This window comes from Fukomys damarensis, unplaced genomic scaffold (assembly GCF_012274545.1).
Source record: "Fukomys damarensis isolate Sample0158 unplaced genomic scaffold, DMR_v1.0_HiC HiC_scaffold_9, whole genome shotgun sequence".
NCBI lineage: Eukaryota > Metazoa > Chordata > Mammalia > Rodentia > Bathyergidae > Fukomys > Fukomys damarensis.
In genome coordinates this window covers 37,292,915-37,312,091 of record NW_022900921.1, presented here as the reverse complement: position 1 = coordinate 37,312,091, position 19,177 = coordinate 37,292,915, and the positions used below count along the sequence as shown (strand labels likewise).

The window sequence follows — 19,177 nt, the reverse complement described above, 5'->3', positions numbered from 1 at the left end:
GTAAATGAAATTACTTAGCACATATATTAAAATATTTTTTATATCTTCAACTACTTTGAAGATAATGATATACAATGTATATATCATTATTCTATTATTTTGTTATGAAATTTTGTTTCATTTTTTCCATAAAATAAAAAAAATTTAAATCAATATTAGGTCCTAAAAAGCAAATCACCAGTAGAGAATCAAGTATCTGGTAAGCTGGCATGATCTAGTAGCTTGGCTAGTAATTCAAATTATGGCACAATGATATTCTCCTTCAATGATTGCAAAAGACAGATCTCACTTACCTTCCAAAGGGATACAAATATTTATGTTGTAATACAATTTTATTTTACTATTTGTAGCTACTCAGCTTGTAGACAATGACTGTACACACAATATACAGTTAAGCTGAGTTTAATTGGTTATTTCAGAAAAAAGAGACAATAAAATATTAGTATTCTAAGAATACAGGTAGTGGTATAATTATTAATCTTTTTAAAAGAACTGTAAGATTAAACGGATATTTTCCCTTATTTCTAATAACATTTGATAAACAATAATTGAGTTTACATACATTAACATAAATTCTATAACTAAAAGAAAACCTAGATGTAGAGCTTATAAATCATAAGGATCATGAGGAGACTAGTAAGTGGTCAAAGAAAAACTACGGCATACATGGGGGAAAAATATCAGACAGAATACTATCTGAATATAAATTTTTAAAATATATTTCTTCACTGCTTTGACCATACAGTAAGTACTTCCAACGCAAGATAATACATGGTACAAATACAACTTCTTCTCCTTAAGATTTTCTCCTCACTCTCAGCACATCCTGCACTGTGGTTTTCTTAGAATTATGAAAGTAACTCCCACAGGACTGAAAAAGAAAAACAGGAGAAACAGTTTTGAGGCTGCATCTAAGTGAGAAGTACTAAGGAATAGGAAAAATCTCTACCATTGAGCTACATCTCTATCCCTTTGTATTTTAGGACAGGATCTTGATTAAGTTGGCCAGTCTGGACTCACACTTCTGATCTCCCTGGCAATTTACTGAAAATTTGAATGGAGCATATACATTTGTAAAATATTATTCAGCTCTAAGAAGGAAAAAAAAATTACTACATGCTGCAACATGGACATACCTTGAGGATATTGTCTTGTATTTTTTATCTCACATATATACTGTGACTAAAATTATAACATCAGGAGCTTACTAAGCTTTTATTTTTTCAGTTTAATTATGAATCAGACACAACGAAATTAATATTCTGAACATAGATTTAAACATCATTTCTTTACTTAATCAGACGATCCATCTCATTCTCTACACTCCCCCAGTACCAGGGATCAAACTCAGGACCTGGCACTTGGGAGGCAGGCACAGCACCACCAAGCTAAATACCCAGTCCTCATTCTCTACTTCTTAATCTAAGACACTTTATATCTACAGGTTTCCTCCTAGTGAATATGCCAGAGTCTATGACACTTCATGAGGAATATCATCCTGGACCTTCAAATTCAGTCTCAAAATGTAAGGGGAGAGAAGGAAGTAAATTATTTAACCAACAGCTTAAAAACATTTTATGTTGAAAAATAGTGATATGGAGAAGATAGAATTCTATAAGTTTAAGGTAAAATAGATCTCAAATATGCTTCTTGCTTTTAGCAAGACAATTTAGTTTAAGTCCTCAGTTTTTAAAGAGGTATGTATTCATTTTCCTTTATTATTAGGGTGTTTCAGATAAAAAAGATTAGGACAAGACTGTGTAATTAACAGGCCACTGATCACTGCTCTGAAGTACCATTTGCTTTGTAATCCTGGCAAATGCTACAAGTAAGGTTCTGTCTATAAGATTTCTTTTTTTGTCTATAAGATTTTAACAAATCAAACCCAACAAATTTATTGAAAATTTGAATGAAGCATATCCATATAGTGGAGTATTATTCAGTCTTAAATGGAAAAGAAATTCTGTCACATGCTACATCATGGACAGACCTTGAGGACATTATTCTAATTGAAATACAATGGTCACAAAAAAGACAAATGGCGTGTATTTACAACTAGATGAGTCATTTAAAGTAATCAAATTCAAAGGAACAGAAAGTAGAAAGAAGTTATAGACATTGTGGGAAAGGGAAAGGGACTGTTGTTTAATGGGCATAGTTTCAGATCTGCAAGATCAAAATGTTCTGGAGATGTTTACAGCAATGTGAATATGCATATAAATGAACCATACACTTAAAAGGTGTTTACATGATAAAATTTGTATTATGTAGTTCTAACTGTAACTAAAAAATCGGAATGGCGGTCATATATAACTTAAAAATTCGGGCAGGGAGTGTAGCTCTGAAGCAGTGTGCTTGCCTAGCAGGTCCAAAGAGTTGAGTTTGAGTACCAGCACTATGGATGCATGCAACACATAAACACCAGTACTAAAGAAATATATTTAAGTCACTTTCATGTAGAATCTGAGACTGCCCAAAATATTAGAAAACAAGATTGATTAATCTCATTAAAGTTTGTAGAATAATGAATGAAGGAGTCTAGGTTAAATAGATGAGACACTTCTTATAAATTGCTTCCTTGCTTTATCATCAGGCTTTAGGAATAAAATAAAATGATTAGCTATAAAAATTTATATATAATATGTGCATTTCTTGGGGGGGGGTCTTTCATATTCTGCTTTTTCTTAGAGAAGGAATTCCCCTTTAGTCATTTAAAAAATAAACAGAATTCATTTTCAATTTTCAATTAAAATTTATATTATAGGCCCACTAACAAAAATATATTCCTTTCTCCAGGAAAAATTAGTTGTTTTAGCAGATTTTTAAAAGTTCTTTATAGTACATCACCAGTTAAAGTATTTGGCATGTTCAATGATAAATAGGTCATATTGTCTTATATTTTTAAGTATTCTTAAGTCTTACCTTTACTGGTCAAGAAATTCTGCTGTTTTACATATTTACTAAAGGAATAACGGCAACAATGCCAAATTTTTATGAGTTTTACAGGATAAAATGTCTGTATTTTCTGATCTATATTAAGCATAAAAAAATGCCAAGAATATAAGGGGTGATTTGCAAGAAACAGTGAATGTTTAAGAAAAAAATTTATTACAATAAAAATATATATTGCCAGATAAGTGTGTCTGAAGTGAGAGGGAGTATTTTGGAGACTAAAAGCAATGGGTCTCACTCTAATAAGTTTTTTAACTTAAACACTGTATTATCTCCCCTCTTTAATCAAGCTTTTATAGCAATTTCTGTTAAATAAAAACTTTACTGTGTATCCTTGTCCACCTCATTCATGGGGTCTGGTACACCACGTGACTTCAGGCTCTTTCCCAAAGCCAAATGATCATAAAAGGTAAATGTTTTCAGTCAATTTGGGACATTGAGATAGCTAGCACAGCATAACTAAAGATACTCAGAAAAGAGGACTACAAGAACTGCTTCAGGAAGTGGCAAAAACAATGGGATAAGTGTGTTTAGGTCAAGGGGGAGTATTCTGATGAGGCTTAATAACAATCTGTTTTACTGTAATAAATTTTTAAAAATTTAAACATTCACTTTATTTCAGCCCCATCTGGTATGCCTTTAAAATATCTATCATTAAGCAGTATTATAGTAAAAAAAAATTATGACATGTTTACTACAAATAAAATACTAATTTTACATTTTATTAGCTATTTGGAGTAAAGTCATTACTATAGATTCATTAGGATAAAGACAGAAATTTCAAAATTCTTATAATTGCAATGTTTCTCACAAAATGAAATAAAAATTCTTAAAAGAAAAGATTTTGTGCTTTACAATATGCAATATGAAGCAAAAGTATGGATTTCTAACTGTTAGCAGAACAAAAAATTTTTGAAAACTGCTATTGCTTAGTTGATTGTCTAATTTAAAAACTATAAAAAATAATTCAAAACATTATGAATGGACAGTTGTACTACAGCTTAGTGAGATTAGAAAAATTAATTTATTAATATGTGATGCAGAATTCACAAGGAAAACAAAATTTGACTGAAAATTAAATTACTATGATATGTACATTAGCATTTTTGTTAGGAATTTTTAGTTACCAAATTATACTTTAGTGAAAAATCATCTTTTTTTGGGGGGGATGGGTTGTAGAAGAATCACTCAGGACCTTATGCTTGAAAGGCAGATGCAGTGCCACTGAGCTAAATTCCCCACCCCATCTACTGTTTTTTAAACAAAGGTTAAGTTGTATTTAAATATTATTATGTTAATAAAAGAATTAATACATTAGATATGTAACAAACATGTAGAGAAAAACATAATTTAGTTCATAAGAGCATTGCTACAAAGAAAGTTAAGACTATACAGAATAAGAAAAACAAGGGCCAGAGATTTAGTTCAGTGGTGCCATCCCCGCCTCACAGCACAAGGTCCCAAGTTTGGTCCCCAGTACCGCAAAAAAAAAAAAAGGGAAAACAAATTCTTGACTTTCAAATTCTTCTCTTAGTACCAACCTTCTGAAAACACTTTTGAGAAATCAGATGTTTAAGATGTCTTAAATATATAATATTTTGTTATTGATTAGGTGGTCAGAAAAATGAAATATTCTATATTATCAGCTTATCTGGCTCAATTTTAAGATTAAAAATTAAAAACTATATATTTTGACTGAATGAAGATGAACTTTTCTAAATACATCATGTCCTCCCTTGGTCCAATATTATTTATTGCAAGTAGACTCTTGGGATATTGTGATATTTCATTGCAATTCACTGATGCTAAGCTCCTTAGCCATGACTTAAAATTGACCAGAAAGTTAAGCGTGCATGCAGAATGAAATAGTGCTTTCAAAAACTGAGATCTCAGCATTAGAAGTTGAAAACCACCACTGCTAATTCCTTATCATGGTGGATTTTTGGTCCTCAAATTTTGGCTCATTTTCAATGGTTCTGCTTCACAAGACTGCTACTTCTAATTACCACTATTGCCTTCACTATTGTCCTTCTATGCTCACTCTTCCCTCACTCCCTCCTTCCCTTTCTCTGTTTTTTTTTTGTGTGTGGGGGGCACTCCGGGAGGGGACTGGGTATCAAACTCTGGTCCTTGTGCTTGTGAAGCACACAGCAAAACCACTGAGCTAAATCCCAGGACCTCCGTGCTTCTTTTCCAACTAGATCAGCTTTGCTACCAGCAAGACTTTGGCTTCATCATTTAGTGAGCATACTTTTTTGTTGTTGTTGTTGTTGTTACAAACTGATAATCATTCGAATTTTCTGTAATTGTTCCTACAGCTAGCTACTTGCATGACTGGTTTTATTCAGAACAGTTTCAGGATTCTTAAAGACAGATGAGCACCCTACAATCTGAATTTGACTATATCCTGCCCCACTATTAAGTAAACATGTTTTAAATATTCTTCATTGTTTGGTTATCATGTCCCATATTCAAGAAGTTAAACATATACAAACACAAATTTTTGGTCACCTGTCTCATTAGTGGCATTTTCTCATGAATGGCATTTTGCCCCAAAATAACCAATAAATCTGACTAAACAAGGACCAATCTGGACTTTAAGATTTTTGATACATCTGTGCTCAGAGAAATGACTGGAACTGACATCTGATGGCTGTTTAAGAAGTATGCATTTTTCATTTTTTTAACACATATGTGGACATTTCCTTAGCAAGAATCTATCTTTTTTTAATATTAACAAAATTATTCTTAAACGATTTTTTAAGAACACATTTAAAAAGCCTAAATTAATTCAATTATTTATTTAATACTAAACTTAACAGACCTAAAAATCTTACTACACTTGGACTTTAAATTTTTTCTTGAGTTCTGGTATGAGGTTCAAGGTAAATCATAAGCATTTTTTTCTTTTCATTTTTAAATGATGAAAAAAGTAAAATACAGGAAATAACTTTGAAAACCAGAAAAGGATATTATAAAAATTAAAATATTTAAGATCTTAATGAACAAAGTTAAATTTGGCAAGGTAAATTTGCATCTGAAATTTGTTCATAAGAAAAAAGACATAAATAAAATAAGTTTGACTTAGCATAAAGGGCACGGACCAGAGTAGTAAGCAAAGTGTGTTAGGTAGGTACAGTACACGACAGGTAAGGTAGTGTGAGGTCCAAGGCGAAGCCATGTTAGTCATATACAGCTTTAGCACTTTCAAGGAGCCAAAATTGAATTGGCCCCTAGCTTTCAAGGAAGTTCAAAAATTATCCCTCTGCAACTACTTGTCCTATTTCATGAGTATAATTTTTAATTAGATCACATATTATAAAAGATTCAATGTAACATTAATGCCACGCTTGAGAACAGTAATTTTAGTTCTTAAAAATTGAAATTCCTTTAAGAGGGAAGGCAAATATTCTATTCCAAATGAAGCTATGACAAATTGCTTCAGCCTGTAAAGCAGGGGCTGTTAAAGTATGACTTAGTTGTATAAACAACGTCCTACTGCCACACAGGTGTACTAACCTGTTTATGTACACTGTCTATACTTGTTTTTATGCTACCAAGGCAGAACTTAGTAGATGCAACTGAAAGGTCTCTTCACAAAAAAGGTGGATGACTTTTGCTCAAAGTTGTACATTGAATATGCTTTATTATAAATATTAAATATGATGGACCAACATCTTGCCTTATTTTCCTGGTGGGAGGGAGGGAGGTGGATTAGAAAATTAAGAGTGCTTGCTAAACAGAAAAACAATCTCAATGAGGAGGGTGAGGTGGAAACTTAGCCACCAGGGTTTTTGCTGTGGATCATGTGGGGCCATAGTTTCCAGGACACTGCTTTTTTGGGAAGCATAATGTGTGACAACAATGCTCTTAATTTTTGAAAACATTTTAACAAAATAACTACTTTTCTAACTTTCTTTGATTACAATTTCATTCAGAGTCATGATATAGATTTATGCAATGATTTTTTTCCTAAATGATGAAGCCAAATTCAAGCTTTTATCTTCATCTCCTGCCAACTACATGACTTTCCAGTACATAAATATCCAAGTCCCCCCCCCACATAGGTACATGTGTATGATGAATGTGGATAGTAAAAGTGAATTAAAATTCATAAAGAGATAACCTGCTGGACTTCTCTCTCAAATGTATGCATAGGGTTTCATTTTTGAAAAGGATTTAAACAATTTTATACTTATTCAATGTCAGTACAGAATGAAACAGGCTTTTCAGTACTATATATTAATTCCTAAATCTTCTACCTATAATTTTCAAACTTGAAAAACTAAAATTATCACTTATGGATCAATAACAAAAATAGGCAGAAAGCACAATGAAGAGTCTTTCCAAGTCAAGAAAATTTGCTATTTCAATCTTTAAATAAACACAGTATATTTTAAAATTAGAAATGAGCTGGATGTGGTGGCGCACACCTGTAATCCCAGCACTTGGGTGGCTGAGGCAGGAGGATCGTTGTGAGTTCAAGACCAGTCTGGGCTACATAGTAAGTTCCAGGTCAGTCTCAACTACACAGTAAGACCCTATCTCAAAAAGCCAAAAAATAAACAAACAAACAAATAAAATAAAATAAAATTAGAAATGAAAAGGGGATATAACTTTTTAAAGAGCTTGCTTTTTGTGTTAACAAACACTTAGAAATCCAAAGTTATGAATAGCCAGAGTCAGAATATGCAAATCATAAAGCAGCCTCATTTAAAACGCTTTTTTCAGTGATTTCAAGTCATAGTCTGATCTTCTGCAATTAAGCATGGATACTGTTTTATTTTTGCATACTTAAAATGTTAAAATCTAAGGGATAGGACATATCCAAAATGGAGAGTTCAAAAGCAAAAAAGCAGAAATAACTTCTTTTAAATGCTAATAATTAAAATCAGAAATATGACTTGATAAAAGGAAATTTTCAATTTTCCATTAATACCAAACAAAACTGTCCCATATATACCATCCCCTCCCAAACAACACAAAGCAAGTTGAGCTGCAAAAGTCTATTTCTAAAGCTATTATCTTGCCTGCAAGACTGGGAGGGCTATGAGAACTGATGGCTGAAAGAGCTTTGGAAAACCCCACACATTCCATGGAGAATACCACTACCTGGTGTGGGCTAGGTATAGCAAAGTGCCTTCCTGCCAAAGAAAGAAGAGAGAATCTGTATTTGGGATAGAATAAAACCAATTTTACAGTGCATTTTAAAACACTTAAAAGTTCAACAGTAAAATATTTTTAAAAATTGAATTAGATAGTTCTAGTAACTGGTACAAGAATATGTTAAATACTGAAAACTGTACCAATAAAAAAAAAGAAAACTGTACCAGAAACTTTAATATTTCATTTTCTCTAGTTCATGCTTTAAGAAAATGGTCTTTAATAAGAATTTTTTTCTCTGGCTAAATTAAAATCTGATTACATTGATAAAGTTACCATTCATATGAATAAACAGAATAAATTAAGCTTATGCCTAAAAGTAAGAAAAGAAAAATTAAAACTTACCAGCGTTTGAATGTGTTTTTTCTTTGCGGGGAACATGTGCACCTCCACCAAATACAGCAGACCACATTTTTTCATTTAAAGGATGGGCCACAATACGAAACAGTTCATTACTAGAATGTGTTGCCAGGCCATGGGTGAAGAGACTAAGGTACACTGCTGTGAGAATCTCACAAAGCAAGACTGTAAGTCCTGATTGGGCTTCCTCACCAGATGAATTCAAAAGTCTAATCAGACAAGTTATTCCTAAGAACAAACCACAAATATAGCTGTCCATTAACAATAATTTTATTAAATTAAAAATCAACTCAGTCTGGTTTCCATTATGGTTATAAACCCCTGAAATAATCAACTTATAAAGAGAAATAGTTTAGATGGGTTAATAGTTGTGGAGGTTTCAATCCATGGTCAGTTGGCCACACTGCTTGTGCACGGCAGAGAAAGCTGCTTACCTCATCACTAGAAAGTGAGAAAAAGCTAGAAGAGGTCCCACAATCACTTGGGAGCATGCCCAGTGACCTAAAGAGCTCCCATAGGTCCTACCTTTTAAAATTTTCACCATATCCCAGTAGCACCGAGCTGGGGACCAAAGGCATATGTGGTACATTCAAAATCCAAACTATAGCACATATTTTAGATGAAATGGGTCTAAAAGGACATAACAAGACATTCTACCTTTTGAAGTTGATGTTGGTTGTACAGAGTGGTAGGTTTCATTATGACATATTTACACATGCATATGGCATCTCTGATAATCATTTCCACACCCTATTATGTGCCTTGCCCATCCCCCTTCCCTTATTTTCTTCTCTAATATTCTTCCTTAAGATATTATTTCTTTTCTTTTCTTTTCTTTTCTTTCTTTTTTTTTTTTTTGGTTTTTTGACACAGGGTCTCACTATGTAGTTGAGACTGACCTGGAACTCACTATGTAGCCCAGGCTGGTCTTGAACTCACAGTGATCCTCCTGCCTCAGCCTCCTGAGTGCTGGGATTACAGGTGTGTGCCACCACGCCCGGCTACAAGACATTATTTCTTGATTGATCCTAACTGGGATAAAAGGGAAATTTGAGCATCAGTTGAATAAAAATGCTATTAATCAATTACTGATTTGAATATAATATAGTAATAAGCCTTAATAAACTTAATAAGACTAAATATAATTATCAATTTTACTTACTCTAGTATGCATTCACATACATAAACATTGCCATAATTTAGCCATATTTGCTTTAATAATGGTTAAATCTGCAGAATGCATGATGGGTACAGAGTAAATAACTGTAATATCCTTTCCAACTCTGTGTTTGAAAAAAAAATTTTTTTGGTATCAGAAATCAAACTCAGGACCTTGTGCTTGCCGGACAGATGTGGTACCACTGAGCTAAATCCCTGGCTCATGGTTGAAATTTTTAATGAAATATTGTAATACTTAAAAACAATACCTCATAATTTTTTATTGTGGTAAAGTATAACAAAAAATTTACCACATCAACCATTTTTAAGAGCTCACTGGTATTATATCCTTCATACTCTTGTGCATCTCATCATCTATAATCAAGCTTATTAGATATGATTTTCATACAATAAAAAACATTTTTAAAATTTATAGTTTTTCTAATTTTTGAAGTTTTGGAAAAAATGTATCAGGATTTAATATTTTCTTCCAAGATTCATAACTAGTAATGGTTTATGACACATAATGAACAAACGCTGAGCTGTTTTTTCAATTTAGATAAATAATAATATGCACTGACTCAAATTTCAAAGGCATAATTTTTATTATGACAACAGCAAAATTATCTTACACATGATGTAAAAAAACACTTGGGTTACTTTAGTATAATGATCAAGCAAATAGGTTAGGTAATTACAGAACCTGTAATAAGTGGTGAATATTGAACCGGTATCAATTCTAGCAATATTAAAAATAATTATGCAGCCAAACAAAATCAAATCTGATTTTACTCATGTAAGATTTTCAAACATTAAGAAGAAATTCATGCATAGATAAAGTATTTATACCTGGCCACTGAGCTGGCGATGTATTGGGAGTTACTGCTTCATCTAAGCTCCCTGTTCTCAAAGAATGCCGATGGGGAAGCAGTACTGTTTCATATACCATTCCAGTAAACTGATTTGTTTGAAATGAGCTAATAAAAGAAAATAATATTTAAATTGATAATGAATTTCACACATAATATTTCCACATTTCAGATCTCATTTCCAGGATATTCTAAATACAAATCTGTGTTAATTATACTAGGTTACATTTAGGGACTGCACTCTATACTTTTTTTTCCTGGTTTTTTGAGACAGGGTCTCACTATGTAGTTGAGACTGACCTAAAACTCATTATGTAGACCAGGCTGGTCTCGAACTCACAGCGATCCTCCTGCCTCAGCCTCCCAAGTACTGGGATTACAGGCATGCTCTACCACACCTGGCTTGTACTCTATACTTTAATGCTGTATTAATGTATTGGGCTGAAGATACAGCTCAACAGCAGAATGCTTGCCCAGCATGTGTGAAGTCCTAGGCTGTATAATAGCCAGACATGCACACATACAAAAGAATCCCAAAGTGTAAATATTTACATTTTCTTAATTAAACACATTTGATGGGTTTTCAGTGTATTTATTTAGTGAAAGACACAGAACAGGTACAAATGGGAAAACAATCACTAAAAATCATAAGCAGCAAGCTCATTTGATTGACAATAAAGTGAGTTTAGGTTCAATTACATACTTAATGGGTAGCATACCCTACATGAGGCAATGAACCAGGTACTTAACATGTAACGAAAACCAGTTCTGTGCCCATGAAATTTATACTCTAGTTAGAAAATGAGACATAAAAATTTTTTATATTTTTCTTAAAGATGAAACTATGAACATGGCACTATGAAGGCAAAAGAGAAGAGTATGTCACACATTTCGGAATTCAGCATGAGATTCTCCAACAAAATGAAACTTTGTCCTAAGACTAAACAGATCAATGAACAAAATAACTTACAGCTTGACATAACTATGAAATAATTCTCATAGTTTGTGAAAATATAGAGTTTGTGGCACAAAGAGTTTGCAAAAAACCAAAAAATATTACATTAGATATTCCTATATCATACAGTAAATAAATTAATACAATATCTAAACAAAAGGAAGTTATTGGTTGAAATATGTTTTGATTGGCAAATCTCATTTATCACAATATTCTCATGCATTTGTATAGAGTGCCTCTGGCTCACTTTCCAGTTTTAAGATGGCAGAGTGACAATAGGCCTGGTGCCACTGAGCTAAATCCCTGGACGCTCATCTATTCTCAGTAGGAACATATGTACATCGGCACAGCCGTTTATAGAAAATAGTATGGAGGTTCCTCAAAAATTGAAAAACAGAACTATCACATGACCAATCCAGCAATCCTACTGCTGGATATACCCAAAGGAAAAGAAATCATTACCTTAAAGAGGTATCTGCATTCTTATACTTATTTCATCACTAGTCACAATAGTGAAGATATGAAGTCAAAAGAGATGACCATCAACACATGAATAGATAAGGAAATGTAGTATGTTTACTCAATGGAATATTGTCCTACCATAAAGGAATAAAATCCTGTAATTTATAGAAACATGGATAAGCCCAGATTACATTATGTTATGTAAAATGAGCCAGACACAGAAAAGACAAGAACCAGAGGTTCTCTATTATATGTGGAAGGTAAAAAAGTTGATGTGATACAAGTAGAAGGTGGAATGGTGGTTAGCTGAGGCTGGGAAAAGGTGGTGGTGGAAGTATATGAGAAAAGAACATTTCACAGGTACAAAATTTTAGTTAAATAGAAGAAATAAATTCTAATGTTCAAAGTACACTAGAATGAGTTATTGTGCATTTTGAAATAGCTACGAGAGGATTTTAAATCTTCTCACCAAAAAGAAATGATAAATGATGCACATATGGTAATTACTGATTTGATCACTATACATTGTGTATGTTTCATCAAAACATCACACTGCTCTATTAAAAATGTGTAAAATTATGTGTACATTTAAACATAAAAATTTCAACAAGAGACTTTAAAAATGAAAAACACAATTTCTATTCTTTTTTTTTTTTTTCTTGTGGGGGTGTGTTACCAGGGATTAAACTCAGGTCTTTGCGCTTATGTGGCAGGTAGCAAAACCAATGAGCTAAATCCCTGGCAAAACACAATTTCTAAAATATGATTTCCATCTAGATAAAAGCCAAGACATTGATGAAGAAAAAGAATCAATGTCTGGAAAATGAAGTTAGGATTTGTCCTGAAGTGAAAAAAAAGGAAATAAAGGACTATTTGAAAGGAAAGTCATAAATAAGATGGATCCAAAAGTTCTAATAACTGTGTCTTCTAGGAAAGGAAAAAGAAGACAGGTCTGCTAATACCTGAATAAATAAATTCAAAGTATTCCAAAAATTATAGAAAGATGACAAGGACTGCCAAACAATATTTTTACAGGTTAAGGCCTGGACATTTAGCTCAGTGGTACCATGCTGAGGTAGGTGCAAGGTCCTGAGTTCAATCCCTGGTACCAAAAAAAAAAAAATCAGACAGGTTTAAATAAAGCTTAGTTATAATGACACTTCTATTAGAAGTCTTAAACACCCATTCTTCTGTGAAATTTTTCTGAATTTCAAATTAATTGTTCCCTTTTCTATGTTCTTAGGGCTTTTTATTATCTTTCAAATTACAGTGCTTACTACTGAAGTACTATTCCATGTTAAATATTTCTCCCTGACTAGAGTGACCTTAAGGAATAAGTCCTTATCTTACTCATTTTTAAATTCTCAGCATCTATCACAATGTCTACTAAAAGGCAGTGATCATTAATAGGCTAAAACCTAAGTTACAGTAAAAAGAGTTTACTTGAAATTCATTTGCCATTAAAGGCATACAGTAAAATTTCAAAGTTAAAAAGTACACAATGCCTCAACCATGTGCATTTTGCATTACTCAGACTGTACAAAATACTTTAAAAATAATAAGGAATAAAGTACGACACCTCATTGATTACTACAAGTACTCTTAAATTTTACAAAAAGATATTTACCTGTAGTTTTGACTATCACAAAGGCACTGATAAATACAAGCAGAAAGTGAGGCTGCTAAAGTATGCATTACATATACCTGGAAAAAACAAAAACAAGATTAAGTATAATTTTTTAGGTACAATTTTTTCAAGATCTAATATGATCATCATTTTTTAAATGAAAAAATATGTTCACCTGTGTAAACCATTTTCTTTCCTTTTTAAAAAAATACTAATTTCTAACTAGAGAAGTCTTACTATAGAAAACTTAAACAACAACCACACAAATACCAAAAAAAAGAAAAAAAAAAATCAGTGAATCCTTTGGCAGAAATTATAAAATACCCAAGTACTATATCATTTCCTTTCCAAGAACAAAAGGAAACAAATATCAGGTATTCAATAGAGCATGAACCATGTATTAAAAGCATGTCCTCAATAATTTTTTCCACAACCACAAACAATGAAGAACACACTGATAGATGACATGTCTTTGAGGAAAACACTACTGTATCTTCTAATTACCAGGAAAAACAATCTGAAGAAAGGGAAACTTTCGAGAAAGGAGAAAGGACAACGTAGGAAAGACAATGGGGTCAAAATAGTTGTTTTGAGGAACAGAAGATTCTGAAAATCAAGGATGACAGAGAAGTTTAAGCTAAATAAAGTAAATTAGGCTAGAATATTGAAAGATTATCTATATGATTTTTTTAGTAAGACAGTTTATATGTAGATAAAAATAGTGAAACATCAAAATCTCATTGCTATTTTCTGCATCAAGTATAAATGACATGATATGAATCTTAAAAATCACATAGCTGTGATTTTTTAAAAAGACCACATGAGAGATTACAAAAATAATCACAATAACCACAGTATTTTGTATTGTCTCCAATAGAATTGGAATCTATTTCCCAACTCATCGAATCTGGCTGGCCTTGTGAAGAGGACCCAACAGAAGTGATATGTGAGTTCAGAACCCACACTTCGAAGGGCCTTGCAAATCATATTCTTGTTGCTCTTAAACCCCTGCAGCTATCATGTGGGAAAACAAAATAAGGAGTAACTGGCCTCCAAGTACATGGACAGCTAGACAAATATTATTCTTAATGTGTCTGTGAGGGCGTTTGCACATGAGATAAACACCTGAATCAGTAGTCTCATTCAGATTCAAATGTGGGTGGCAGCATCCCACTAACAAGACGACCTAAAGAGAACAAAACGTTAAGAACAACTCATCATGCCCACTGCCCTGAACTGGGACAATGGTACCTTCCATCTTTATACTCAAACTGAAGCATCAGCTCTTCCTGGACCTAACTAACTCCTGTTCATTTTTCAACTGCAATTCATACTTTGCTGATTCTCAGGCTTTTGTTCTTGGACTGGACCTACATCATCAACTCTTCTGGGCCTTCAGCTTATTCACTTTAGATCTTGGAACTTTTCAGCCTCCACAGTCCAATGAACCAGTTTCTTAAAATGCATACTCTCTCTCTCTTGCTGTCTCCCTTTCCACATATACAGTCAGCATGGGTTCTGTTTCTCTGATCAGCCCAGACTAATATATTTACTAGGCTAGCTGAATGGAAGGTGAGGCACATATGACCCAGATTCTCCTGTCAACCTAGCCAAATACTAGAAATGTACTGGGCCACCCTATATCATCCAAAATCCAGTCAACCCACCAGCTGACTGAGAATGGATGAACAAATAGAGACGAGCCAATCTAGCCCAACCCAAAACTGATGAGCAACCTATAAAATCATACGAATAAGAGAAAGCTTTCTAAAGCACCTAATGTTTCTGGATGATTTTTAAACAGCAAAAACTACTTACAGTAGCATAAACTAATGTGTATGGTTATTCTATAATGAATGCTAAGTATGAAATACAGTGACTAAAACAAGCATAGTCAGAAGGAAATGAAATTTCAAACTGTATAATAAGCTCCATGGACATTTATACTACAGAACAGAAAAGGAAAAGAAGGAGGAAAATCAATTACAAGAGTTAAGGTTATCCAAGAGGATAAAATTATAGAAAACGAGTCCATCATGAGACAAGCAGAAAATCAAACTGGCATGATGTCTTAACCCATGGTGTGGGTAAAAACCAGATGCTACACTATGTGGGAAAAAAATCCAAGGGACATTAAAAAATAAATGCAGTTCTACTTCAAAAGATTTCAAAGGAAATAAAGATGAAATAAGAAACGTGAAACCAACAGTAAACAAAGTGGAGTAATAACGGGTAAAGACAATGCTATGGTTGATTAGATAATTAGCTATAATATCATAGTTAGATATGCATTAGAATCACCTGAGAACCTTCTTAAAACTATACATATTTCTAGGACTTACAGACTGACTCAGAAAGCTTGGAGTTAACTTAGGAATCTAAGTTTTTAATAAGTGCAGCAGATGACTAGCGTAGGAGAATGAAAGGGGTAAAATATTTCACAACACTATCCTTAAAACACATCATGTATGTTAACAAAGGTAAACTTTAGTATTTTTATACCAAAACACTAAATTTCTATTTTTGAAAAACATTCCAATATTCTACCACCTTTTTGGCTATATGTACTAAAGGAATCACTCATGTATGAACACACATCCATTTCTCTAATGAAGACTAACTAGTATTTCATATTTTTAGAAACTGAAATATTCTATCGGCTATAAGTAACACAATAAAATAGGCTTGGCCTAAAATCAGAAGTTTTCTCTAATCAGAATCAATATAAATTTGGCAGTGTAACACTTGCTACATCTACTGTGATGTTTACATTTGCTTTTTGTTTTGTTTTGTAATGGGGATCAAACTCAGGACCTTTTTTGCCAGATAGGCACTGTGCTGCTGAGCTAAATCCCCGGCCCTACATTTGCTTTTTAAGAAGGTTTACCATTTATCTTTTAGCTTTGTCATTATATACAGGTATATTAAAATCTTGAAACCAAGCACTTACTTTATTGCTTTGGCTGTCAGGATGAGGCGGTGAATCAAAGTTTATTATGGCATGGAGAATATCATGTGTTAGATTACTGAGGTGTAATAATGGATTGGCAACTACTGTTTTGGCACTGGCTGTATAAGCAAAGAGAAGAGGCACTGAGGTTTGCTCTGACAGTGGACTAGGAAACAGTAGTTCTGACGTTTCCTTAAAGAGAGCGGGGGAAAGATTAATGAACAATTTACAGTTGTAATCTATTAGTTAAATAATGTAGGGAATTATTTGAAAAACTTCAGAATACAAACTAAAAACATAACAGAAACTTAACGTTACAAGGGACCTGAGGTCAACATTCAAGTAATCATATTTAAAAATGATGAGACAGTACCTCTTGTAACAAAGAGGTTTTTTTTTTTTTTTTCTGGTACTGGGAATCAAACTTAGGGCCTGTGTTTGCCTGGCGGGCACTGTGCCACTGAGCTACATCCCCGGCCCCCTAGTGACAAAGAGAAGCTGTTCACCTTACATAGGATTCATGTGAAGACTACAGAATACAGGGGCTGGGGATTTAGCTCAGTGGTTCCGCCACCTGCCTCGCAAGCACAAGGATCCAAGTTTGATCCCCAGTACCAAAAAAAGAGACTACAGAATATGAATGAAGCACATCATAAACAGCCTAATAACTCTTCTCCAACTGTAATGTACACATAATTCTACAAATTCATAAAAGCGTACATTCCTTAAATGAACTAAAATTAAGAAAATCAAATTTTAATATTCAAAACAAAAAAATGCAACATTAAAAATTGTTTTAGACATGTGCTATTTTTGATTAGAATGACATACCTGCTGCGATTCTTGTAAAAGCAAAATCAATTCCATTCGTACAGATGCAAGACCCCCACCATGGGAGCCATGAAGTATGCAATAACTAAGAAACATTCTTAAGAGTGACTGATATTTCAAGAGCCATTGTCTTTTTTCCTGAAAGATTTCTCTCTGTTGTTTCATTTTTGTGTGGTGATGCAAATCATCAACATTCTCATCTGATCCAAATTCATCCCCAGTTTTGCCAAGTGTAGACTGTAGTTCTTCAGCATCTGGGCAAAAGTCACAAGTCCTTTGAAGAGCTACCACCTCTTTTTCAAGCCAGTGGTATAGTTGGTAACGCAACTTGCCACCATCTATTTCATAGCCAGTAGATAAAGTACGAAGTTCTACCGTGAGAATCTTTAAACATGCTCTAAATTTTAACTGAACAGCAATTATATCTTCTGATGGATTTAAAATGTCACTTTCATCTAGTGTGCTGAAAGATTCTGTATAATTACTTATTTCATCTAACTTTTTATCTATTTTCCTCTGTAAAGGTTTTAGTTCTTTCATTGAAATAGGAAGATCTGCATTTTCTTCATCATTATCACTGTCCCACTTTAACTCTAAAGAATCATCTTGAAATACTAGACTTGGCTGGCTCCAGTCAAAAGAAGGAGTAGAGTTTGACTGCTTTGATGAACTCTCTGAAGAAGATTCAAGACCGTTCATAAAAGACTGAGACCAATCAACAGCAGAAGACTTATCTTCCCTTGTATCCAATTGTAATGGAGAAGAATCTTTACTAGTATCCAGAAAACTATATGCTCTACGAAGAGGTTTGGCTTTCTTGATGACCTTGGGCATCTTCAATAATACTTCCAAAGCCAACATGGGGCAGCCAGCTTTTAGATGAGCACTAGCAGTAGTAAAAAATAATCTTCTTTCACTTAAATCAATTGTTCCTGCCAGTCCACTTTTTCCTGTTAAACCCATGTGTGTGGAAAATGTATCAGATGATCCAAAATGACGCCTCAGTAATAGAGGATGTGTTCTTAGATAGTTGTAGAAATTAAAAACTGCAGGGTTACAGGCTGACATCATGACTTGATCTGAAAATAAATTTATTTTATGAGGCAAGAAAAGTTCTTTGAGAGCTATACTGGGTGTATCTTTGTATTAAGGTTCTTTTTTTCTCTATGTGAATCTTTATCTGCCTGGTCTTTTTTTTTTTCTTTTTGAGACAGGGTCTCACTATGTAGTTGAAAATGACCTGGAACTCACTATGTAGCCCAGACTGGTCTCGAACTCACAGGGATCCTCCTGCCTCAGCATCCCGAGTGCTGGGATTACAGGCGTGCACCACCACACCTGGCTTATCTGCCTGGTCTTTTGACAAAATTGTATTACTAGATCATACTAATGTAAGATACTGAAAAGACAAGATATTTGTAATGAAAATGTTCTGACACAAGAGAAACACAAAGATTATACTGCTTTCCTATTGAAAATAAAACCTCTCTGGGAACACTTCTAATTCTTTTTCTTATATCTCCTGAAACTTTTCCTTCTGCTTTGCTAGCCCTCCTCACCCTCTCTGCTTTTTAATGTTGACAGTGTACTAAGGCTCAGTTCTTGACCACTTTTCTAGGTATATTCCCTGAGTTGAAGTCTAATTTTCAAATGGCTTTAAACAATATATATATATATATATATTTTCCACATCTTCAGTCCCAACTTCACTTTGACTTTCTAAATTCTAATATTGCATTTCCATTTAGATGTATACAGTCTTTTTTTTTTTTTTTTGGTACCAGGGGATTGAACTTGGGTCCTTGTGCTTGCAAGGCAGGCCACTGAACCGCTGAGCTAAATCCCCGGCT

General features: G+C 33.5%; 1 protein-coding gene across 4 annotated transcripts in view; it reads right to left on the bottom strand.

Moving 5' to 3' along the window:
* The window catches only part of Dmxl1 (Dmx like 1), a 134,933-nt gene that overhangs the window by 56,317 nt on the left and 59,439 nt on the right, over positions 1 to 19,177 (bottom strand). For 2 of the 4 annotated variants that reach the window (XM_010633900.3, XM_033761680.1), the window contains exons 23-28: positions 17,328 to 18,406; positions 16,497 to 16,688; positions 13,547 to 13,623; positions 10,483 to 10,610; positions 8,461 to 8,703; positions 7,983 to 8,096 (exon numbers count right to left, since the gene is read on the bottom strand). In XM_010633900.3, the coding sequence (XP_010632202.1) occupies positions 7,983 to 8,096; positions 8,461 to 8,703; positions 10,483 to 10,610; positions 13,547 to 13,623; positions 16,497 to 16,688; positions 17,328 to 18,406 (1,833 nt within the window). The remainder of the gene's footprint in view (positions 1 to 7,982; positions 8,097 to 8,460; positions 8,704 to 10,482; positions 10,611 to 13,546; positions 13,624 to 16,496; positions 16,689 to 17,327; positions 18,407 to 19,177) is intronic. The other 2 variants (XM_033761681.1, XM_010633901.3) reach the window with 1 other exon arrangement.